Source organism: Hyla sarda, unplaced genomic scaffold, assembly GCF_029499605.1.
Source record: "Hyla sarda isolate aHylSar1 unplaced genomic scaffold, aHylSar1.hap1 scaffold_58, whole genome shotgun sequence".
NCBI classification, from domain to species: Eukaryota; Metazoa; Chordata; class Amphibia; order Anura; family Hylidae; genus Hyla; species Hyla sarda.
In genome coordinates this window covers 661598-686392 of record NW_026610592.1, presented here as the reverse complement: position 1 = coordinate 686392, position 24795 = coordinate 661598, and the positions used below count along the sequence as shown (strand labels likewise).

Sequence of the window (24795 nt, the reverse complement as noted above, 5' to 3'; positions counted from 1 at the left end):
CTCCTGATGTAAAAGGCGCCTCATTTGCCTCTGTAAAGGGGGTTATCAAAGGAGCTAAAATGGCATAAACTTTACCCTCCCTCAAGTGGCTCTTTTCCAGTTAGCTCTCATCTCATCCCGATACCTTCTCAAATGGAATAAAGGGGGTGGCTGACATAAGGGGTTAAGTAATGTGTTGTGGTCACCACATGTGGGTGAAACCAGGCCTCCATGTGGTAGACAATGTACATACGATGTTGCATACATTTGCTGCCACTGATTTCGCCTGCATGTGACGACTGCAACATGCTACCTGCTCCCCCATCTCGGCCCTCCATTTTCATACCAAAAGGTATCAGGACGGGTCGAGACCAATCCAGAAGTGAGCTGCTGGGAAAGCAAGGTAAGGTCATACCCTTTCAGCTGTCTTGATAACCTCTTTAGCAGCGCCTCTTCCAGACTCCAGTGGTCTTAAGGGAGTCTTGTCCTCCAGTTTTTGATCTTAAAGGGGGTCTCCTCCTACCCCTTATGAGGCAAATGAATCCTCCTGATGTAAAAGGCGCCTCATTTGCCTCTATATGTTAAGGGGGTTATCAGAGGAGCTAAAAAGGCATAAACTTTTCCCTCTCTCCAGTGGCTAGGAAGCAAAGGAAGGTCATACCTATTCAGCTGTCTTGATAACCGCTTTAACAGCGCCTCCTCCAGACTCCACTGGTCTTAAGGGAGTCTTGTTCTCCAGTATTTGATCTTAAAGGGGGTCTCCTCCTACCCCGTATGAGGCAAATGAATCCTCCTGATGTTAAAGGCGCTTCATTTGCCTCTGTAAATGGGGTTATCAGAGGAGCTAAAATGGCATAAACTTTTCCCTCTCTCCAGTGGCTGGAAAGCGAAGGAAGGTCATACCTTTTCAGCTGTCTTGATAACCGCTTTAACAGCGCCTCCTCCAGACTCCACTGGTCTTAAGGGAGTCTTGTCCTCCAGTATTTGATCTTAATGGGGGTCTCCTCCTACCCCTTATGAGGCAAATTAATCCTCCTGATGTAAAAGGCGCCTCATTTGCCTCTATATGTTAAAGGGGTTATCAGAGGAGCTAAAATGGCATAAACTTTCCCCTACCTCCAGTGGCTCTTTTCCACATAGCTCTCATCTCCTCCCTATACCTTCTCACCTGGAATAAAGGGGGTGGCTGAAATAAGGGGTCAGGTAATGTGTTGTGGTCACCACATGTGGGTGAAACCAGGCCTCCATGTGGTAGACAATGTACATACGATGTTGCGTACATTTGCTGCCACTGATTCCGCCTGCATGTGACGACTGCAACATGCTACCTGCTCCCACATCTCGGCCCTCCATTTTCATACCAGAAGGTATCAGGATGAGTCAAGACCAAAGCAGAAGTGAGCTGCTGGAAAGCGAGGTAAGGTCATACTTTTTCAGCTGTCTTGATAACCTCTTTAACAGCGCCTCCTCCAGACTCCAGTGGTCTTATGGGAGTCTTGTCCTCCAGTTTTTGATCTTAAAGGGGGTCTCCTCCTACCCCTTATGAGGAAAATGAATCCTCCTGATGTTAAAGGCGCCTCATTTGCCTCTGTAAAAGGGGTTATCAAAGGAGCTAAAATGGCATAAACTTTTCCCTCTCTCCAGTGGCTGGGAAGCGAAGGAAGGTCATACCTTTTCAGCTGTCTTGATAACCTCTTTAATAGCGCCCCCTCCAGACTCCGAAGGTCTTAAGGGAGTCTTGTCCTCCAGTCTTTGATCTTAAAGGGGGTCTCCTCCTACCCCTTATGAGGCAAATGAATCCTCCTGATGTAAAAGGCGCCTCATTTGCCTCTATATGTTAAAGGGGTTATCAGAGGAGCTAAAATGGCATAAACTTTCCCCTACCTCCAGTGGCTCTTTTCCACATAGCTCTCATCTCATCCCGATACCTTCTCACCTGGAATAAAGGGGGTGGCTGAAATAAGGGGTCAGGTAATGTGTTGTGGTCACCACATGTGGGTGAAACCAGGCCTCCATGTGGTAGACAATGTACATACGATGTTGCGTACATTTGCTGCCACTGATTTCGCCTGCATGTGACGACTGCAACATGCTACCTGCTCCTGCATCTCGGCCCTCCATTTTCATACCAGAAGGTATCAGGATGAGTCAAGACCAAAGCAGAAGTGAGCTGCTAGGAAGCAAGGTAAGGTCATACTTTTTCAGCTGTCTTGATAACCTCTTTAACAGCGCCTCCTCCAGACTCCGGTGGTCTTAAGGGAGTCTTGTCCTCCAGTTTTTGATCTTAAAGGGGGTCTCCTCCTACCCCTTATGAGGCAAATGAATCCTCCTGATGTAAAAGGTGCCTCATTTGCCTCTATATGTTAAGGGGGTTATCAGAGAAGCTAAAAAGGCATATACTTTTCCCTCTCTCCAGTGGCTAGGAAGCAAAGGAAGGTCATACCTATTCAGCTGTCTTGATAACCGCTTTAACAGCGCCTCCTCCAGACTCCACTGGTCTGAAGGGAGTCTTGTCCTCCAGTATTTGATCTTAAAGGGGGTCTCCTCCTACCCCTTATGAGGCAAATGAATCCTCCTGATGTTAAAGGCGCCTCATTTGCCTCTATAAAAGGGGTTATCAGAGGAGCTAAAATGGCATAAACTTTTCCCTCTCTCCAGTGGCTGGGAAGCGAAGGAAGGTCATACCTTTTCAGCTGTCTTGATAACCTCTTTAATAGCGCCTCCTCCAGACTCCAAAGGTCTTAAGGGAGTCTTGTCCTCCAGTCTTTGATCTTAAAGGGGGTCTCCTCCTACCCCTTATGAGGCAAATTAATCCTCCTGATGTTAAAGGCGCCTCATTTGCCTCTGTTAAAGGGGTTATCAGAGGAGCTAAAATGGCATAAACTTTTCCCTCTCTCCAGTGGCTGGGAAGCGAAGGAAGGTCATACCTTTTCAGCTGTCTTGATAACCTCTTTAATAGCGCCTCCTCCAGACTCCAGTGGTCTTAAGGGAGTCTTGTCCTCCAGTTTTTGATCTTAAAGGGGGTCTCCTCCTACCCCTTATGAGGCAAATTAATCCTCCTGATGTTAAAGGCGCCTCATTTGCCTCTGTTATCAGAGGAGTTAAAATGGCATAAACTTTTCCTTCTCTCCAGTGGCTGGGAAGCGAAGGAAGGTCATACCTTTTCAGCTGTCTTGATAACCTCTTGAACAGCGCCTCCTCCAGACTCCAGTGGTCTTAAGGGAGTCTTGTCCTCCAATCTTTGATCTTAAAGGGGGTCTCCTCCTACCCCTTATGAGGCAAATGAATCCTCCTGATGTTAAAGGCGCCTCATTTGCCTCTGTTAAAGGGGTTATCAGAGGAGCTAAAATGGCATAAACTTTTCCCTCTCTCCAGTGGCTGGGAAGCGAAGGAAGGTCATACCTTTTCAGCTGTCTTGATAACCGCTTTAACAGCGCCTCCTCCAGACTCCACTGGTCTTAAGGGAGTCTTGTCCTCCAGTATTTGATCTTAAAGGGGGTCTCCTCCTACCCCTTATGAGGCAAATGAATCCTCCTGATGTAAAAGGCGCCTCATTTGCCTCTATATGTTAAAGGGGTTATCAGAGGAGCTAAAATGGCATAAACTTTCCCCTACCTCCAGTGGCTCTTTTCCACATAGCTCTCATCTCATCCCGATACCTTCTCACCTGGAATAAAGGGGGTGGCTGAAATAAGGGGTCAGGTAATGTGTTGTGGTCACCACATGTGGGTGAAACCAGGCCTCCATGTGGTAGACAATGTACATACGATGTTGCGTACATTTGCTGCCACTGATTTCGCCTGCATGTGACGACTGCAACATGCTACCTGCTCCTGCATCTCGGCCCTCCATTTTCATACCAGAAGGTATCAGGATGAGTCAAGACCAAAGCAGAAGTGAGCTGCTGGGAAGCGAGGTAAGGTCATACTTTTTCAGCTTTCTTGATAACCTCTTTAACAGCGCCTCCTCCAGACTCCGGTGGTCTTAAGGGAGTCTTGTCCTCCAGTCTTTGATCTTAAAGGGGGTCTCCTCCTACCCCTTATGAGGCAAATTAATCCTCCTGATGTTAAAGGCGCCTCATTTGCCTCTGTTAAAGGGGTTATCAGAGGAGCTAAAATGGCATAAACTTTTCCCTCTCTCCAGTGGCTGGGAAGCGAAGGAAGGTCATACCTTTTCAGCTGTCTTGATAACCTCTTTAACAGCGCCTCCTCCAGACTCCAGTGGTCTTAAGGGAGTCTTGTCCTCCAATCTTTGATCTTAAAGGGGGTCTCCTCCTACCCCTTATGAGGCAAATGAATCCTCCTGATGTAAAAGGCGCCTCATTTGCCTCTGTTAAAGGGGTTATCAGAGGAGCTAAAATGGCATAACCTTTCCCTCTCTCCAGTGGCTGGGAAGCGAAGGAAGGTCATACCTTTTCAGCTGTCTTGATAACCGCTTTAACAGCGCCTCCTCCAGACTCCACTGGTCTTAAGGGAGTCTTGTCCTCCAGTATTTGATCTTAAAGGGGGTCTCCTCCTACCCCTTATGAGGCAAATGAATCCTCCTGATGTAAAAGGCGCCTCATTTGCCTCTATATGTTAAAGGGGTTATCAGAGGAGCTAAAATGGCATAAACTTTTCCCTCTCTCCAGTGGCTCTTTTCCACATAGCTCTCATCTCATCCCGATACCTTCTCACCTGGAATAAAGGGGGTGGCTGAAATAAGGGGTCAGGTAATGTGTTGTGGTCACCACATGTGGGTGAAACCAGGCCTCCATGTGGTAGACAATGTACATACGATGTTGCGTACATTTGCTGCCACTGATTTCGCCTGCATGTGACGACTGCAACATGCTACCTGCTCCTGCATCTCGGCCCTCCATTTTCATACCAGAAGGTATCAGGATGAGTCAAGACCAAAGCAGAAGTGAGCTGCTGGGAAGCAAGGTAAGGTCATACTTTTTCAGCTGTCTTGATAACCTCTTTAACAGCGCCTCCTCCAGACTCCGGTGGTCTTAAGGGAGTCTTGTCCTCCAGTCTTTGATCTTAAAGGGGGTCTCCTCCTACCCCTTATGAGGCAAATGAATCCTCCTGATGTTAAAGGCGCCTCATTTGCCTCTGTTAAAGGGGTTATCAGAGGAGCTAAAATGGCATAAACTTTTCCCTCTCTCCAGTGGCTGGGAAGCGAAGGAAGGTCATACCTTTTCAGCTGTCTTGATAACCGCTTTAACAGCGCCTCCTCCAGACTCCAGTGGTCTTAAGGGAGTCTTGTCCTCCAATCTTTGATCTTAAAGGGGGTCTCCTCCTACCCCTTATGAGGCAAATGAATCCTCCTGATGTAAAAGGCGCCTCATTTGCCTCTATATGTTAAAGGGGTTATCAAAGGAGCTAAAATGGCATAAACTTTCCCCTCCCTCCAGCTCTTTTCCAGTTAGCTCTCATCTCATCCCGATACCTTCTCACCTGGAATAAAGGGGGTGGCTGACAAAAGGGGTCAGGTAATGTGTTATGGTCACCACATGTGGGTGAAACCAGGCCTCCGATGTTGCATACATTTGCCGCCACTGATTTCGCCTGCATGTGACGACTGCAACATGCTACCTGCTCCCCCATCTCGGCCCTCCATTTTCATACCAGAAGGTATCAGGACGAGTCGAGACCAATCCAGAAGTGAGCTGCTGGGAAAGCAAGGTAAGGTCATACCTTTTCAGATTTCTTGATAACCTCTTTAACAGCGCCTCCTCCAGACTCCAGTGGTCTTAAGGGAGTCTTGTCCTCCAGTCTTTGATCTTAAAGGGGGTCTCCTCCTACCCCTTATGAGGCAAATGAATCCTCCTGATGTTAAATGCGCCTCATTTGCCTCTATATGTTAAAGGGGTTATCAGAGGAGCTAAAATGGCATAAACTTTCCCCTACCTCCAGTGGTTCTTTTCCACATAGCTCTCATCTCATCCCTATACCTTCTCACCTGGAATAAAGGGGGTGGCTGAAATAAGGGGTCAGGTAATGTGTTGTGGTCACCACATGTGGGTGAAACCAGGCCTCCGATGTTGCATACATTTGCCGCCACTGATTTTGCCTGCATGTGACGACTGCAACATGCTACCTGCTCCCCCATCTCGGCCTTCCATTTTCATACCAGAAGGTATCAGGATGAGTCAAGACCAAAGCAGAAGTGAGCTGCTGGGAAGCGAGGTAAGGTCATACTTTTTCAGCTGTCTTGATAACCTCTTTAACAGCGCCTCCTCCAGACTCCAGTGGTCTTAAGGGAGTCTTGTCCTCCAGTCTTTGATCTTAAAGGGGGTCTCCTCCTACCCCTTATGAGGCAAATGAATCCTCCTGATGTTATAGGCGCCTCATTTGCCTCTTTATGTTAAAGGGGTTATCAAAGGAGCTAAAATGGCATAAACTTTTCCCTCTCTCCAGTGGCTGGGAAGCGAAGGAAGGTCATACCTTTTCAGCTGTCTTGATAACCTCTTTAACAGCGCCTCCTCCAGACTCCAGTGGTCTTAAGGGAGTCTTGTCCTCCAATCTTTGATCTTAAAGGGGGTCTCCTCCTACCCCATATGAGGCAAATGAACCCTCCTGATAGTAATGGCGCCTCATTTGCCTCTACATGTTAAAGGGGTTATCTCAGCATCTAAAATGGCATTATCTTTCCCTGGTTCCCAGTGGCTCACTTCAAGCTTGGTCTCTTTCCCTGTTGACTTATCACCTGGAATAAAAGGGGGGGAATGAGATGGTGGGTCAAGTACTTTGTTGTGGTCACCACATGTGGGCAAAACCATGCCTCCATATGGTAGCCAATGTACACACAATGTTGCATACATTTGCTGCCACTGGTTTCACCTGCATGTAAAGGCTTCAGCATAGTACCTGCTCTGCCATCTAAGATCTACCTTTTCATACCAGAAGGTATTAGGAAGAGTAGAGACCAAATCAGAAGTGAGCTGCTGGGAAGGGAAGAAAGGTAATACCTATTGATAATCTCTTTAACAGCGCCTCCTCCAGACTCCACTTGATGTTAAGGGAGTCCTCCACATTTGGTAAAGAAAAAGTTTGTTACGCTGCTGATGAAGGCTCTAGTTGGTGTACAAAACCACGTGCAGCAAGTTAGCTCTTCTTCTTCTTCTTCTTCTATTACCTTTTCATCTTTCTCCTTCTTTACCTCTTCCTCTGCTTCATTCTGCCCTTCATTCTTCTCCACTTGTTCTTTCTCCTTTCTGTCATTCTCTTCCTCCTTCTCTTCTTTTTTTTCTTCATTGTCCCCTTCATCCTGCTTCTCATCTTCGTTCTCCTTCTCCTCTTCATATTTCTTCTTTTTCTCCTTCTCTTCCTCTTCTTTTTCCTCCCCTTCATCCTCCTCTTTTTCCTCTTCCTCTTCTTTGTTTTCCTTCTCCTTCTTCTCCTCTTCTTCCTTCACACATAAGTAAATCAGATAATCTGTATGATTTGCCTCATCCAGCCTTCCATGATTGTTGTAATATCCTCCGTCAGAAAGGGTTGCTCTCGACTAGAACAGTATCAGGGGATCCAAAGCCAAGACTTTGACATAATGAGACAACAGAGGTCCAACGATGGTGTCTTTATTTGTAGGCAATTTTGGGCAAATATCACTTTTCTCTAGGAAATACTTCTTTTAGGTTGACTCATGAATGATAACAACAAGGTTTATGAAACAATGAACAAGAAGAAAGATATGTGTAGCTCACTTTAACAAAATAAACTAGTAACCAAGGTTTCTGATGTTGTGCATAACCACAGAGGGCTTATACTACAATGCAAAACAATTAATTACAGAGAAAATAAAAAATCAGTCCTCAAGGATGCAGTAAAAATGTCTTAATCCATATCCACAGGTTGAAGGTAAGAGTATAATTGAGGAGGGTCTGACTGCTGGGACCTCCACGATCTCCAGAACTGCAGTCCGTCTCTTATCTCTGAGCGCGTGTTGTAGGATGTATGGAGTGGGATGTATGTAAATCACTTAGATCAATAAAGGACATATGTCCTGCATAAATCTGTATAAGTCATCTAACCATTGCTCATACAAGTCCCCTTGGGCATTGGTCACCAAACTCTAGACCTACAAAAGTTGCAAAACCACATCTTCCAGCAAGCCCCAACAGTAATTGGCTGTTAACGTGTAAAGAAAAAGAAATCTGTTTTTACAAATATAAATTAACCCTCCCCATACAAAAAAGTAAAGAAAAAAAAATGTTGTTTGCATATTTGGAATAACTGCATGTATAATTATCCTAACTCATAAAACTTAACCTTATTAATCCTGCATGGGGAATGACTTATACAGAAAAAAAGAGCCCTAAAATGATTCCACAGGTGTAAAAAGGGGTACTCTGGGAAACTAAACCTATAGCCCATCTTTTCCTCTCATCAACGTATTTAATTGTCTAAATATCATTCATTAGCTATATAGAGCAGTCTCCCCTCTTTAGTTGTTACTTATGTGCATAAAGTGAGGGAATGACATCATCCAGCCATCCACTCTGTCTCTGTCCTAATAACTATCTGAAAGCAACCCCCACCTTCCTGTGAGACACAGACCATGTGGTTTCTACCCTGCACTGATGGTCATGCTCTCTTTAGTGCTAAGAACTGTGAGGTGTGTGAAGCCTCAGCCAATCAGACACTGAACCTCTCTCTGCTGCTCACTGCAGAAGGGAGCCAGCTGACAGAGCAGTGCTGCAATGATTGCTGGGAGATGTAGGCAAGGCGAGGGAAAGATGGCAAAGAATTTCAAGAAGCCAGAGAAGACAATGCATATCAGGCAGGATAGTTTACAGGGAACATATCCAGGTAGTGTGGTTGCTTTGGTTTGTGCTCTTTTCATAAATATATATATTATATAAAATTGAAAATAGTAGTTAAGGAGCACCATGAAGGGGCTTCTAGCCCTATATAATAGATCTGTGGGTGCTCAGCCAGCTCCAACGTTGACCAAAGGTGCATCAAACAAAAATAGTCCAACAGGAAGCATGAAGCGGCACTCCAGCGATTTCAAGCATGCTTGATAAAGACTCCATTGAGAGGGTCGAAATGTAGCACTATGGGTGAATAAAGTAACTTTTTCTTATCTTGAAATCGCTGGAGTGCCGCTTCATGCTTCCTGTTGGACTATATGTATATATATATATATATATATATATATATATATATATGTATATATATATATATATATATATATATATATACTTCCCTGGATTACCTCTTTAAGCATATGTGTACATTTTAAAAGCATCAACATAACATGTCAGTTAACGAGCATAATAAACAATGTATAAAAAATAGCACCCCCAACTCAGATAAAAAAAAAAAAAAATTTGTGTTCGTTTTCACCTTAAAATAAATTTTTTGTTTCCCAGCATATTTTATGAAACATTTTTATGACTATAAGAAGAGAGGAGGAAAAACTGAAACTGCAAAAAAATGAAAATTGCCTCTGTCTATAAGGAGCTAATATGGTTATTTGTTATATCACTTACATAGTATTGGGTGATCCTTAGTTCCTGTTCTCTGTTCTGTCCACATGAAAAATAAAACAGAAATAAGTTATTGTTACTTCAATCTAATGTAGGTATTCAGAACATACTTATGTATTGAAGGGCTTATCTATTAATAAAGAAAATATCTATAAGAAAAGAGCGCACGTAGTCTCTGTCTTCTAGAATACTGCAGCATTCTGTGTAATTCTATTTAGAAGATCTTTTAGAAACTAGATTATAACAAATCCTTCATATTCATCATGTCTTTAAAACTGAACCCATGTGACCGTTGTGAAGAAAGCCTTTCTTATATCTACATCATATGTTAGCAGGGACATTTGCACGAGTATACGAAGTTCATACCTATATCCTGACTGATACCAATATCAGTACATCCCTACAATCTTCTGTGAGGGACACTATACTGAGATCTAACTACTGTGTGGGGCACTATAGTGTCCATTGTGCCCCTGGTGAAGTCCTGTATCAGCACACCCCTACCCCCAAAAAAGCCAGCTGCACAGGCATACGCTGCTATCTACATGGTGGTTTGTACTGGTAGGTGATGAAATATAAAGTTCAATGGTGGTATATACAGGTAGGTGATGTAATATACAGGTACATGATGCTATATACATGTATATAGTGCTATGAATCAGTACATGAAAGTATATACAGGTACATCCTCTCACCGTGTTACCGCATTCTCTCCCCTGCCATCACCAATCACATAACTAAAATCTTTCATTCCTCCTTCAAACATTCTGTCATAACCCCATTTCTGAAGAAAACATCTCTGGATCCTGTGCAGCTAACTATTGACCTGTCTCTCCACTTCATCTCCAAACTCCTGGAATGCTTGGTCTATTCCCACCTAATCCATTATCTCTCCAGGAACTCTCTCCTTGACCCCTTACTGTCTGGATTACATTCCCCATTCTCCACAGAAACTGGCTTAACCGAAGTCACTAATTATGTCTTATGGTTAAATCTAATAGCAATTCTCTCTACTGATTCTTCTTGATCTCTATGCAGCATTTGACACTGTAGATCACCAATTACTTCTTGCTATACTCCACTCCATTGTTCTTAAAGATTCCTCTCTCTCCTGGTTTTTGTTTCCTACCTCCGTGAACGCTCCTTCGGTGTATCAATCCCTATCTCTAGCTATTTCCCTGCTGCTCTTGTTGTTGGGGTTCAGGGACCCTTCCTGGGCCTTCTCCTCAGTAGATTTGAACTCCAGTACCATCTCTCCGCTGATGACATACAGCTCTCTACCTCTTCCCGTATCATCACCCCCGCACTCCTACAGAACACCAGCAACTTTCTCTTTGCTGTCTCTAACATTGTGTCCTCCCTATTCCTGAAAAGAAATCTTTCTATTACAGAACTTCTTGTATTTCCTCCATTTAATCTACCTAAACCTGACATCTCCATCTCGGTGAGTGGTACAACCATTACTCCTGGACAGTAAACCCGCTGTCTTGAAGTTATGGTAGACTCAGATCTGTCTTCCACGCACCCCTCATTTACTGCTGAAACAACCAAAACTATTGTGGATGCTTTAATTCATTCCCACCTGGACTACTGAAACTCTTTACTAATAGGCCTTCCCTTCTCTAAACTCTCCCTCTCCAGTCCATCCTAAATGCCACTGCCAGATTCATCTTTCTCTACAGCTGTTATGTGATCTTAAAGGGATACTCCGGTGGAAAACTTTTTTTTTTAATCAACTGGTGCCAGAAAGTTAAACAGATTTGTAAATTACTTCTATTAAAAAAAATCTTAATCCTTCCAGTACTTATTAGCTGCTGAATACTACAGAGGAAATTATTTTCTTACATAGAGCTCTCTGCTAACGTCATGACCACAGTGCTCTCTGCTGACACCTCTGTCCATTTTAAAAACTGTCCAGAGTAGGAGAAAATCCCCATAGAAAACATATGCTGCTCTGGACAGTTCCTAAAATGGACAGAAATGTCAACAGAGAGCACTGTGGACATGATGTCAGCAGAGAGCACTGTGTTCCAAAAAGAAAAGAATTTCCTCTGTAATATTCAGCAGCTAATAAGTAGTGAAATGATCTAAAGTTAACATCTTCTTTAACCCCTTAAGGACACATGACGTACTGGAACGTCATGTGTCCACTCCCGATCTATAACGCGGGGCCACGGCGTGGCCCCGCGTCATAGCGGGTCGGGCCCGGCCTCTAACAACGGCCGGGACCCGTGGCTAATAGCGCGCGGCATTGATCGCTGTGCCGCGCGCTATTAACCCTTTAGACGCGGCGTTCAAAGTTGAACGCCGCGTCTAAAGTGAAACCGAAAGCATGCCGGCTAGCTCAGTGGGCTGTTCGGGATAGCCGCGGTGAAATCGCGGTATCCCGAACAGCTGACAGGACAGCGGGAGGGCCCCTACCTGCCTCCTCGCTGTCCGATCGCCGAATGACTGCTCAGTGCCTGAGATCCAGGCATGAGCAGTCATGCGGCAGAATCATCGATCACTGGTTTCTTATGAGAAACCAGTGATCAATGTAAAAGATCAGTGTGTGCAGTGTTATAGGTCCCTATGGGACCTATAACACTGCAAAAAAAAAGTGCAAAAAAAAAGTGAATAAACATCATTTAACCCCTTCCCTATTAAAAGTTTGAATCACCCCCCTTTTCCCATAAAAGAAAAAACACAGTGTAAATAAAAATAAAAATAAACATAAATGGTATCGCCGCGTGCGGAAATGTCCGAATTATAAAAATATATCGTTAATTAAACCGCACGGTCAATGGCGTGCGCGCAAAAAAATTCCAAAGTCCAAAATAGTGCATTTTTGGTCACTTTTTATATCATGAAAAAATGAATAAAAAGCGATCAATAAGTCCTATCAATGCAAAAATGGTACCGTTAAAAACTTCAGATCACGGCGCAAAAAATGAGCCCTCATACCGCCCCATACACGGAAAAATAAAAAAGTTATAGGGGTCAGAAGATGACAATTTTAAACGTATTAATTTTCCTGCATGTAGTTATGATTTTTTCCAGAAGTCCGACAAAATCAAACCTATATAAGTAGGGTATCATTTTAATCGTATGGACCTACAGAATACATATCAGGTGTCATTTTTACCGAAAAATGTACTACGTAGAAACGGAAGCCCCCAAAAGTTACAAAACAGCGTTTTTTTTAAAATTTTGTCGCACAATGATTTTTTTTCCCGCTTCACCATAGATTTTTGGGCAAAATGACTGACGTCATTACAAAGTAGAATTGGTGGCGCAAAAAATAAGCCGTCATATGGATTTTTAGGTGTAAATTTGAAAGAGTTATGATTTTTTAAAGGCAAGGAGCAAAAAACGAAAATGCAAAAACGGAAAAACCTCCGGTCCTTAAGGGGTTAATCTGAACCCCTCAATTCCACCTCTAAGACTTTGCTTGTGCTGCACCAGTTCTCTGTAATGCAATACCTCGGACCATCAGGCTTATACCCATCTTCCTCAGTTTCAAACATGCCCTAAAGACACATCTTTTAAAGCAAGTGTATTCCCTAAATTTGGTCTCCCCTTTTATTACTACGTCTCTTCACTGGCAGTGTTATTATATGCTCTATGTATTTTAGACCTTATGCAATTGGCTGGTGGCTGGAATTGAGGATTTACGTTTTGTGAATAGCCCGGTTTATTCACAACTTTAAATATGCCTGTAAATATTTGTAGGATTCCTTTGGGAAAAGTTCAGCACTTTCTTCTGTGTATTATAATTCACAGCTTTATTGTAGATCTATAGTGCAAGCATGGGTGTCCATGGGGAAATCGCCCCTTCTGGAAAAATGATCACAGAGGGAACATTCACACCACGATTTCTTCATACAGTCGCCGGATCGCCGGAAATTTCAAAACCGTCCGCTGCTGTATCCTCGACAGACCTGTCTCATTGATTTGCATGAGCCAACTGGAGTTAGATAGTGACTCTGGTCAGATCATTTTTCACAACAAAATCTGGTTTTGTTGCTGGACGGAAAAACCATGGAATGTTGCGGTTTAAGTCCGGCAATAAAACTGATGCGGTGCAAAAATGAGCCGACCAAAGTCACTATCTGACTCCAGTCTCAAAAATGAGAATGAGATGTGGCGTGGGTCTGGCGGGGATACGGCAGTGGCCAACTTTGAAATTTCTACAGGTGATCTGGCAAACGTATGATAAAAATAGTGGTGTGAATGTAGTCTAACTTGATGTCAGAAAGCAATTTCGTCCTGCTTTAGCTGCATGGAAATACCCCATATGTGACCCTAAACTGATACCTTGAAATACGACAGGGCTCTGCAATGAGAGAGCTCCATGCGCATTTGAGGACTAAATTAGGGATTGCATAGGGGTGGACATAGGGGTATTCTACACCAGTGATTCCCAAAAAGGGTGCCTCCAGCTGTTGCTAAACTCCCAGCATGCCTGGACAGTCAGTGGCTGTCCGGAAATGCTGGGAGTTGTTGTTTTGCAACAGCTGGAGGCTCCGTTTTGGAAACACTGTCATACAATACGTTTTTCATTTTTATTGGGGGGGGGGGGGGGGGGGGGGAACAGTGTAAGGGGGTGTATATGTTGTGTTTTACCCTTCATTATGTGTTAGTGTAGTGTAGTGTTTTTAGGGTGCATTCGCACTGGCGGGTTACGGTGAGTTTCCAGCTAGGAGTTTGCTCTGCAGCTCAAACTTCAAGCAGGAAACTTACTGTAAACCTGCCCGTGTGAATGTACCCTGTACATTCACATGGGGGGGGGGGGGGGGGGGTCAAACCTCCAGCTTTTTCAAAATTACAACTCCCAGCATGTACTGACAGACCGTGCATGCTGTGAGTTGTACGTTTGCAACAGCTGGAGACACTCTGGTTGGAAAACCTTCAGTTAGGTTCTGTTACCTAACTCAGTATTTTCAAACCAGTGTGTCTCCAGCTGTTGCAAAACTACAACTCCAAAACTGTAGTTTTGTAACATCTGTAGGGCTACAGTTTTGAGACCACTGTATAGTGGTCTCAAACTGTAGCCCTCCAGATGTTGCTAGGCAACTCATCGGCTTCCCTAGGATCCAGGGAGCCAGCCGCACAACATCGTTGCCCACCGATCACCGTCGCCCGCAGCCTCCGCAGATCGGTAAGTGACCTTCGGCGCCGGTCCCTGTCTGTTTCTCCGTCCTGCCCCGCCTATTGTGGGTGGGCAGAATGGGGAAACCGAAAGTAACCCCCCCCCCCGCCCCCGATCTGCTATTGGTCGTCGCGTCTATACGACCAATAGCAGGGATAGGAGGGGTGGCACCCCTGCCACCTCACTCCTATCCCTTCAGGGGGATCGCAATCCCCCTTATATTCCGGGTCACCATAGACCCGTAATTGCACAAATCGCAAGTGTGAATTCACTTGCGAGTTGCCGCGTTCGCCGACATGGGGGGGGGGGGTTCTGAAGGATTTCAGCAGGCATCCCGGTCCGATCCCCGCCCGGCGCGCTGCGGGGACCGGAATACTCCATGACGTACGCATACGTCATGGGTCCTGGTCCTTAAGTACCAGGGTGTCATGACATACGCGTATATCAAGGGTCCTTGATAAAAAGTAGTTTTTTGGACTATTGCTTTTGGAAGGGAGGAGGGAGGGACGGAGGGACAGACGCTGTGGCTGTATGAGTTCCTAAAATTCCTTATGGCACCATGGGATATGAGGAATGAAGGTTCTTCTACTCTGGACAGTTCTTTGGGCTGGGTAAATAAGCTTGATATATCCTAGGAAAGAGGAACCTCTGGTGCCAGTTTCATCGATGGAAACAATGGTGCAGGTCATTTATACTGTGTGCACAGATATTTGGGGTCTATTAGGGTTAGCTACATAGACATAAGATTACTGACACATTCATCAAAACTGGTAAAATCTGCCATAACATAATCTAGGGGGCATTTATGAAGCCTCATCAGCATACAGGCTCCCCTGCCAGCGTACGGGCTCCCCCCACCAGCGCACAGGCTCCCCTGTCAGCGTACGGGCTCTACTGTCAGCGTACGGGCTTCCCTGCCAGCGCACAGGCTCCCCTGTCAGCGCACGGGCTCCCCTGCCAGCGTACGGGCTCCCCCCACCAGCGCACAGGCTCCCCTGTCAGCGTACGGGTTCTCCTGTCAGCGTACGGGCTCTCCTGTCAGCGTACGGGCTTCCCTGCCAGTGCACAGGCACCCCTGTCAGCGTATGGGCTCCCCTGTCAGCACACAGGCTTCCCTGCCAGCGCACAGGCTTCCCTGCCAGCGCACAGGCTCCCTGGATTTATGAAGAAGCAGACACCTCTATATAAGTCCAGTAAACCTGTGCACCCATGATGATATCTCCGCCAGCTCTGAGCAAGGGGAGATCTTAGCAGCAGTTTAGGCTGGCAGTGTAAACGGTGAGCAACCACACCCCTTTTCAATAGGTCACACCCCTTTAGCAAGTACCGTCTTAAACAGCAAATAATCACACATCTGCAGTTAGTGCACAAATTGTGCAATTATTTGCCTTTTTCACAAATCAACAAAAATATCACAATTGATGAATCCCCTGAATGCCTACTAAACTTTATATGTATACTTTTATATAACAAATTTGATTATCTCCAATGTCACTTACTTCTTCCTGGAACGCTGTGATAATGTCTATGGCCCTTCTGTTCATCTCAAAGACCTAGAACAGAACAGATTAAACTTAGTTTTATTCAGCTCATTAAACATATTATGGCGTAATGTATTATATCTATACATTATGATGAAATAAAATGATCTTGTTTTACTCATTTCCCCTATCAAATGTCTTTATTTGTATCTTATCTAAGTAATAATCTATAGGACGAAGCCTAAGGCTAGAATTACACTAAAGCTTTGTACTGGTGTCTTTTTTAGGCTAAAAAAACACCAGAAAAAATGCATGAAAAACTGCCACTGATTTTTTTCAGGTGTTTTTTCAGGTGTTTTTACCTTTTGGCAGATTCCTTGTGGGTGTATTTTAACAAATTTAGTTTGGTACAAGAGAAAAAAAATTTAAAATGAAGAAGTAGGGATGGGAAAATTTGTAGGGAATTAAGTATTTCTTTTTTATGACAAAAAGTTTTTTACATTTTCAATCAGGTAATGATTGATGTGAGCGGTCAGGGACGTGAAAATGTAGCCGGCAATAGCCCAAATGGATAAAGGGTCCATGTAATTGTAAAAATAATATATATTTTTATCTTAATTTTCTAAAACTTTTTATTAATAATGTTTTTGATGTATTTTAATAATGATATTTTTAATAAATACAGTGTAAAATCCGATATCAACTATATGTGCGTGATTATTGTGGTACTACAGAGTCTGTTCAATGTTGGGAGCAGTAGTACCTGCACTAAGTGACAGATCACAGCGGGTCTCACTCCTGAGACCCATTGTGATCATAATTTCTAGTCATGAGAAGCAGGTGACACGCAACACCGCTCCACATCCCTGCAATGTACCGTACTCCGGCCAGTGATGTGAACAGAACTTCACATAACTTATTCATGTTTGCCGGTGATTGGCCGGTACTGTATGGCCAATCACAGCGGTCAGCATCCGTGCCTTCGCAGATAAATCAGATTTGCTCGAAAAACGCCATGTTTTCAACATGAGGTCGTTTTTGAAAATCACCCACTGAGCCAAAAAGATTTATAAAATGCCAAACTCAAAAATGGCAAGTGGACCTAGCATTTTGCAGTTCCTTATTGAAATCTGGCTGCAGCGCTTTTTCAAGGCAAAAAACTCTGTGCGACAGAATGGGGGCAATTTTGCACAAAATCCCAAGTGGAATTATAGCCTAAGGGTCTATTCACACAGCAGAATTTGCGCTTGTGGAATTCTGCCTCAAATGAAAGCCCAATAGACTTCTATGGGATTCCTCTCTCCCATTAACACTTCTGAATTTCTGCACAGATTAAGCACAAATTCCGCATAAAATCCACAAGCCAGAAACCACCCAAGGAAGCGGAATTGGTGTGGAAATTCTGCTGTGTGAATAGACCCTAAAGGGTTTGTCCCATTATTAACCCCTTAAGGACGCAGCCCTTTTTCACCTTAAGGACTGAGCCCTTTTTCGCAATTCTGACCACCGTCACTTTACAAATTAATAACGCGAAAACGCTTTTACCGAATATTCTGATTCTGATTGTTTTTTCGTGACATATTCTACTTTATTTTGGGGGTAAATTTTCGGCGTTACTTGCATCCTTTTTTGGTGAAAAATCCCAAAATTTCATGAAAATTTAGAAAATTTTGCATTTTTCTAACTTTGAAGCTCTCTAATTGTAAGGAAAATGGATATTCCAGATACATTTTATTTTTCTTCACAAACACAATATGTCCACTTTATGTTGGCATCATAAAATGGACATATTTTTGCTTTTTGAAAAAATTAGAGGGCTTCAAAGTAGAGCAGCAATTTTCAAAAATGTCATGAAAATTACTAAATCTGAAGGGACAGATGTTACAGAACTACAACTCCCAGCATGCCTGGGCAGTCGAGGCATGCTGAGAGTTGTAGTTTGGCAACATCTGGAGGGCTACTGTTTGGGTACCACTGTAACAGTGGTCTCCAAACTGTGACCCTCCAGATGTTGCAAAACTACAACTCCCAGCATGCCCAGACAGCCTTTGGCTCTCTGGGCATGCTGGGAGTTGCAGTTTGGCCCCCCTAGTGGTTGCCACAGTAAAGATCGATTTACTTTCACTTTCAATTCCACCCCCCCACTGTGGATTCCCTACCTGATCAGGATCCTGCAGGCTCAAGCGAAGATCCCAGGTCCCCAGGCATCTTCTCCTGCAGGTACGGCCTCCATCTTCTTTCCAGAGCCCCTTGACAACCAGGGGCGGGCAGATTTCAGCAGGCATCCGGCTCCGGTCCCCAACCGGCTAACGGTGGGGACCGAAATTCCCACGGGCATATGGATACGCCCTGCGTCTTTAAGGACTCGGAATGCAGGGCGTATCCATACGCCCTGCGTCCTTAAGAGGTTAAGATGTATACCCTATTCCCAGAAAGGGGGATAAGTATGCAGTATGATTGCAGGGGTCTCATTGTTGGGACCACCTGTGATATCGAGCATGGAAAGGCAGTCATGTATGTGCTCTGCCTCTCTATACATTGTGTATGGGTTGGCTGTAGATAGTTTACTTTACATCTGTTATGAATTGCTGGTCTTGGTAAATCTATCATATTAGGTACTAAGAAAAATAAAGAAATAAATATCAACATAGATTTCAACATTGCCTTTTTGAAAAGATGGCATCAAACATCCAGGATTCAGGATTTTAGGCTCTATTTTGGGGGACAGATACTTAGAAAGGAGGAGATGTGTCAAAATCTGTGCAGAGGAAAAGTTGACCAGTTGCCCATAGCAACCAATTAGATTTCTTTTTTTTCTTTTTCAGAGGCTTTTTTAAAAATGAAAGGAGCAACCTGATTTGTTGCTATGGGAAACTGGTAAATGTTTCCTCTGCACAGGTTTAATAAATCTTCCCCACAATTGAAAAAAGATTTAAAAAAAAAAGTTAATCAAGTTCAACCTATATGCCTATTGTGTCACTACTGTGTTGATCCAGAGGAAGGCAAAAAAAAACCTTATAAGGCTCATGCCAATTGCCCAATACCAGGTGGAAATGTTCCTTCCTGATTCCAAATATGGCATCAGAATAAATCCCTGAACCAACGTTCTGTCCTTTTGAATCTAGTATCCATAACCTGTAGTGTTATTACTCTCCACTAAGAGGTAAATGTCGATGGCCTGTCTTTAGGAAAGGCCACCAATATTTGACGGTTGGGATGCTCCCTGAACACCATGGGGGAAATGTTATCAAAACCTATGTCTAGGAAAAGTTTACCAGTTGCCCTTACAACCAATCAGAGTGCTTCTTTTATTTTTCAGAGGCCTGTTCAAAAATTGAAGAAGCAATCTAATTGGTTGCAATGGGCAACTGGTCATCTTTCTCATCTTCTTCATTATGTCTACAGGATTAGCAGGTTGTCCATATAGGCAGCTGTGAATGATAATGCAGGGCAGTTCCATTAAAGTGAAAGAGCGCAGCCTATCAATGTGTTAGACCTTTAAAGAGTGGAAAACAAATGTTTTCAAATCAACTGGTGCCAGAAAGTTTAACAGATTTGTAATCCTTCTAGTACTTATCAGCTGCTGTATACTACAGATATACTACAGAGAAGTTTGTGTAGTTATTTCCAGTCTGACCACAGTGCTCTCTGTTGACACAACTGTCCATGTCAGGAACTGTCCAGATTAGAAGCATAATCCCATAGAAAACCTCTCCAGCTCTGGACAGTCCCTAACATGGACAGACTGGACTTGTCAGACTGTGAAGAATTTCACAAATTTCTCTGTAGTATATCTGTAGTATACAGCAGCTGATAAGTACTAGAAGGGTTAAGATTTTTAAATAGAAGTAATTTACAAAACTGTTTAACTTTATAGCATCAATTGATTTGAAAACATAATTTTTCCACCGGAGTTCCCCTTTAAATATTAAAGGGGTATTCCAATGTTTTCTAAAAAAAAAAAATGAATCATATGCTGCTGGGGCAGGAAAAAAAAAATATAGATAGATATATATCTAGCCCAATGCCCTGTTGGTCCACCCCAGCTTTGTTTCGCCCCGGTTAGGTCCCCCGATCTTTCTTCTTCACAGTAGTGTCCTCTGACAGCCAGTTATTGGCTGAGCGAGCAAGTCCTGGACTAATTGCCTGTCTCAAAGGCAGGAAGAAAAGAGAAGATCAGGGGACCAGGAGACACACAGGAGCTGCGGGGGACCAAGGCTGGGTTCGTATGGCCTTTTAGGCTATTTTCCCCCTGTCACAGCCACATTTTTTTTTTTTTTTTTTTAGAATGCAGTCTGTCACATGTGCTAAGTGTGAACCTGCTTTCATCCGTGAAGAGCACAGGGCAACAGTGGCGCATTTGCCAATCTTGGTATTTTCTGGTAAGCACAACCCCCACCTGTGGATGTCGGGCCCTAATACCACCCTCATGGAGTCTGTTTCTGACCGTTTGAGTAAACACATGCACATTTGTGGCCTGCTGGAGGTCGTTTTACAGGGCTCTGGCAGTTTTCCTCCTGCTCCTCCTTGCACAAAGGCCGAGGTACCGGTCCTGCTGCTGGGTTGTTGCCCTCCTACTCCATGTCTCTTGATGTACTGGCCTGTCTCCTGGTAGCGCCTCCATGCTCTGGACACTACGCTGACAGACACAGCAAACCTTCTTGCCACAGCTCACATTGATGTGCCATCCTGGAAGAGCTGAACTACCTGAGCCACTTGTGTGGGTTGTAGACTCAGTCTCATGCTACCACCAGAAGGAAAGCACCGCCAGCATTCAAAAGTGACCAAAACATCAGCCAGGAAGCATAGGAACTGAGAAGTGGTCTGTGGTCACCACCTGCAGAACCGCTCCTTTATTGGGGGTGTTTTGTTAATTGCCTATAATTTCCACCTGTTGTCTGTTCCATTTGCACAACAGCATGTGAAATTGATTGTCAATCAGTGTTCTTCCTGAGTGGACAGTGTGATTTCACAGAAATGTTATTGACTTGGAGTGCAATTGTGTTATTTAAGTGTTCCCTTTATTTTTTTGAGCAGTGTGGTAATATCTTCATCTGCACCATCCCCGGAGGACATTTCTGTCCACAGGGATGGGGAGGATTTGCAGTTTGTAAGTTTGTAAGTCCCCCCCCCCCCCCAGCAGCCCTGTAAGTAGCCCCCTAGACGGGAGCTATACTTATCTAGTCTCGCCGCTCTGGGTGCAGTAATGTCCCCTCGGCATGATTGACAGCCCACGTCACTACTCAGTTCCTTAATCCGACAAAACAGAGGAGGGAGGAGATGCTGCTGAAACTTAGCACCAACTGTTTGACTCTTCAGCTGGTAACACAGGCGATCATCAAAACTAAATGTATGGGTAATCTTATCCCTCTAGCACCTAAATGCAAAGATCTGCAGATTCTACACCTTGTATGGAGATGATTCAGGAGAAGATTCACTTTAACAGAGCAATTATTATTCACAACTATAGGATTAATGAAAGTCAACACAAACATGAGATTTACCTCGTCATCCGTGTAGTCATAGTGGGGTGTCCTTTCAAAAGTGTGGCGCTCCATCTCCAAAAAAAGAGACAGAGGTCAGCTTATTGACTCGTTCTGTAAACAGTAAAGACATATTCCTGCACAATATTCATATAACCTGATTGATTAGTGATTGACATATACAATTATTCTTTATATATTTACCACATTACTATTTGTATGATAAAAAAATATGAGGATTTTTCTATGTATTTTCTGCACCAGTGTTTTGTTGATTTCTGTTTCTTGTTGTCATCAATAGGAACCTTCAGGGTTGGACACAGAAAGCAGAGGTCACCTGCATAAGAACAGCATGTCGGCCTTTCATAGAGCTCCCCCTCATGTTCCTCTAACAACCCAACAGTATCTGTAAGCTATGAGATGTATTATTACATGCAATCTAATGGGCAGTAGGAAGCTGCCTATAAGGTGGCAGTGGATCCTTTTACTACTTGACCCCTATACAATAGTCTGCACATGAAACATGTCCACTCTGGGAACCTTCATTGTTACTTCCAATGGCTGAATATCTCTCCCAATCATGTGATCACTGGGTTGCTTGGCTTATTACAGGACAAAGCTCTTATACCTGTCCTGATAGGGTATGTTCACATGGGGTAGATACACTATGGAAATTTTTTTTTTGCATTTTAACCCCTTAGGGACCAAGCCAATTTTCACCTTAAGCACCAGAGCGTTTTTTGAACATCTGACCACTGTCACTTTAAGCATTAATAACTCTGGGATGCTTTTACTTTTCATTCTGATTCCAAGACTGTTTTTTTCCTGACAAAATATACTTTATGTTAGTGGTAAATTTTTTCGATACTTGCATAATTTCTTGGTGAAAAATTTCCAAAATTTGATGCAAAAATTGAAAATTTAGCATTTTTCTAACTTTGAAGCTCTCTGCTTGTAAGGAAAATAGACATTCCAAATAAATTATATATTGATTCACATATACAATATGTCTACTTTATGTTGGCATCATAAAGTTGAAATGTTTTTACTTTTGGAAGACATCAGAGGGCTTCAAAGTTCAGCAGCAATTTTCCAATTTTTCACAAAATTTTCTAAATTGGAATTTTCAGGGACCAGTTCAGATTTGAAGTTGATTTTGAAGGGCCTTAATATTAGAAATACCCCACAAATGACCCCATTATAAAAACTGCACCCCTCAAAGTATTCAAAGTGAAATTCAGTAAGTGTGTTAACCCTTTAGGTGTTTCACAGGAATAGCAGCAAATTGAAGGAGAAAATTCTAAATCTATATTTTTTACACTGGCATGTTCTTGTAGACCCAGTTTTTGAATTTTTACAAGGGGTAAAAGGAGAGAAATCTTCCTAAAATGTGTAACCCAATTTCTCTTGAGTAAGGAAATACCTCATATGTGTATGTCAAGTGTTCGGCAGGCGCAGTAGAGGGCTCAGAAGGAAAGGAACAACAATGGGATTTTGGAGAGTGAATTTTGCTGAAATGTTTTTTTGGGGTCATGTCACATTAAGGAAGCCCCTATGGTACCAGAAAGCAGAAAACGCCCCATGTGGCATACCATTTTGGAAACTACACCCCTCAAGACACGTATAAAGGGATCCAGTGAGCCTTAACACCCCACAGGTGTTTGACGGCTTTTCATTAAATTCGGATGCGTAAATGAAAATAATTATATTTTTCACTAAAGTGCAAATTTTTTTCCCAAATTTACAATTTTTACAAAGCGTAATGGGAGAAAATGCCCCCCAAAATTTGTAACCCCCTCTCTTCTGAGTATGGAAATACCCCATGTTAGGACGTAAAATGCTCTGAGGGTGAACTACAATGCTCAGAAGAGAAGGAGTCACGTTTGGCTTTTGGAAAGCAAATTTTGCTGAAATGGTTTTTGGGGGGCATGTCCCATTTAGGAAGCTCCTATTGTGCCAGAACAGCAAAAAAATAACATGGCATACTATTTTGGAAACTACACCCCTCAAGGAATGTAACAAGGGGTACAGTGAGCCTCAACACCTCACAGGTGTTTGACGACTTTTTGTTAAAGTTGGACGTGTAAATTTTTAATTTTTGCAAGGGGTGATAGGAGAAAATTACCCCTAAAATTTGTAACCCCATTTCTTCTGAGTATGGAAATACCCCATGTGTGGACATCAAGTGCTTTGCTGGCGCACTACAATGCTCAGAAGAGGAGGAGCGCCATTGAGCTTTTAGAGAGAGAATTTGTTTGGAATGGAAGTCAGGGGCCATGTGCGTTTACAAAGCCCCCCCGTGGTGCCAGAACAGCGGGACCCCCCTCATGTGACCCCATTTTGGAAACTACACCCCTCACAGAATTTAATAAGGGGTGCAGTGAGTATTTACTCCCCACTAGCGTTTGACAGATCTTTGGAACAGTAGGCTATGCAATTTAAAAATTTCATTTTTCATTTTCACAGACCACTGTTCCAAAAATCTGTCAGACACCTGTGGGGTGTAAATGCACACTGTACCACTTATTACATTACATGAGGGGCGTAGTTTCCAAAATGGGTCACATGTGGGGGGGTCCATTGTTCTGGCACTATGGGGGCTTTGTAAACACACGTGGCCTTCAATTCCGGACAAATTTTCTCTCCAAAAGCCCAATGGCGCTCCTTCTCTTCTGAGCATTGTAGTTCGCCCGCAGAGCATTTTACATCCACACAGTGATTCCCAAACAGGGTGCCTCGAGCGGTTGCTAAACTGGGGGGACAGTGTAAGGGGGTGTATATGTAGTGTTTTAGCCTTAATTATGTGTTAGTGTATTGTAGTGTAATGTTTTTAGGGTACATTCACACGGGCGGGTTTATGGTGAGTTTCCAGCTAGGAGTTTGCGCTGCGGCAAAAAATTTGCAGCAGCTCAAACTTCAGGAAACTCACTATAAACTCGCCCGTGTCAATGTACCCTGTACATTCATATGGAGGGGCAAACCTCCAGCTGTTTCAAAACTACAACTCCCGGTATGTACTGACAGACCGTGCATGCTGGGAGTTGTACTTTTGAAACAGCTGGAGGCACACTGGTTGGAAACCCTTCAGTTAGGTTCTGTTGCCTAACTCAGTATTTTCCAACCAGTGTGCCAGTCCAGCTGTTTCAAAACTACAACTGAGATGTAGTTATGCAACAGCTGGAGGTACGCAAATACAACTCCCAGCATGCCGAGACAGCTATTTGCTGTTTGGGCATACTGGGA

At 43.6% G+C, this 24795-nt stretch overlaps 1 protein-coding gene across 19 annotated transcripts in view; it reads right to left on the bottom strand.

The window, feature by feature from the left end:
* Positions 1–24795, bottom strand: part of LOC130340261 (golgin subfamily A member 6-like protein 22) — a 548567-nt gene that overhangs the window by 32941 nt on the left and 490831 nt on the right. For 7 of the 19 annotated variants that reach the window (XM_056554151.1, XM_056554150.1, XM_056554153.1 and 4 more), the window contains 3 exons: positions 16088–16141; positions 9461–9496; positions 6467–7374 (listed from right to left, as the gene is read on the bottom strand). In XM_056554151.1, the coding sequence (XP_056410126.1) occupies positions 6982–7374; positions 9461–9496; positions 16088–16141 (483 nt within the window). In that variant the 3' untranslated portion in view covers positions 6467–6981. Of the gene's footprint in view, positions 1–6466; positions 8094–9460; positions 9497–10152; positions 10824–16087; positions 16142–24795 lie in introns of those variants that run through there. The other 12 variants (XR_008880418.1, XM_056554161.1, XR_008880419.1 and 9 more) reach the window with 11 other exon arrangements.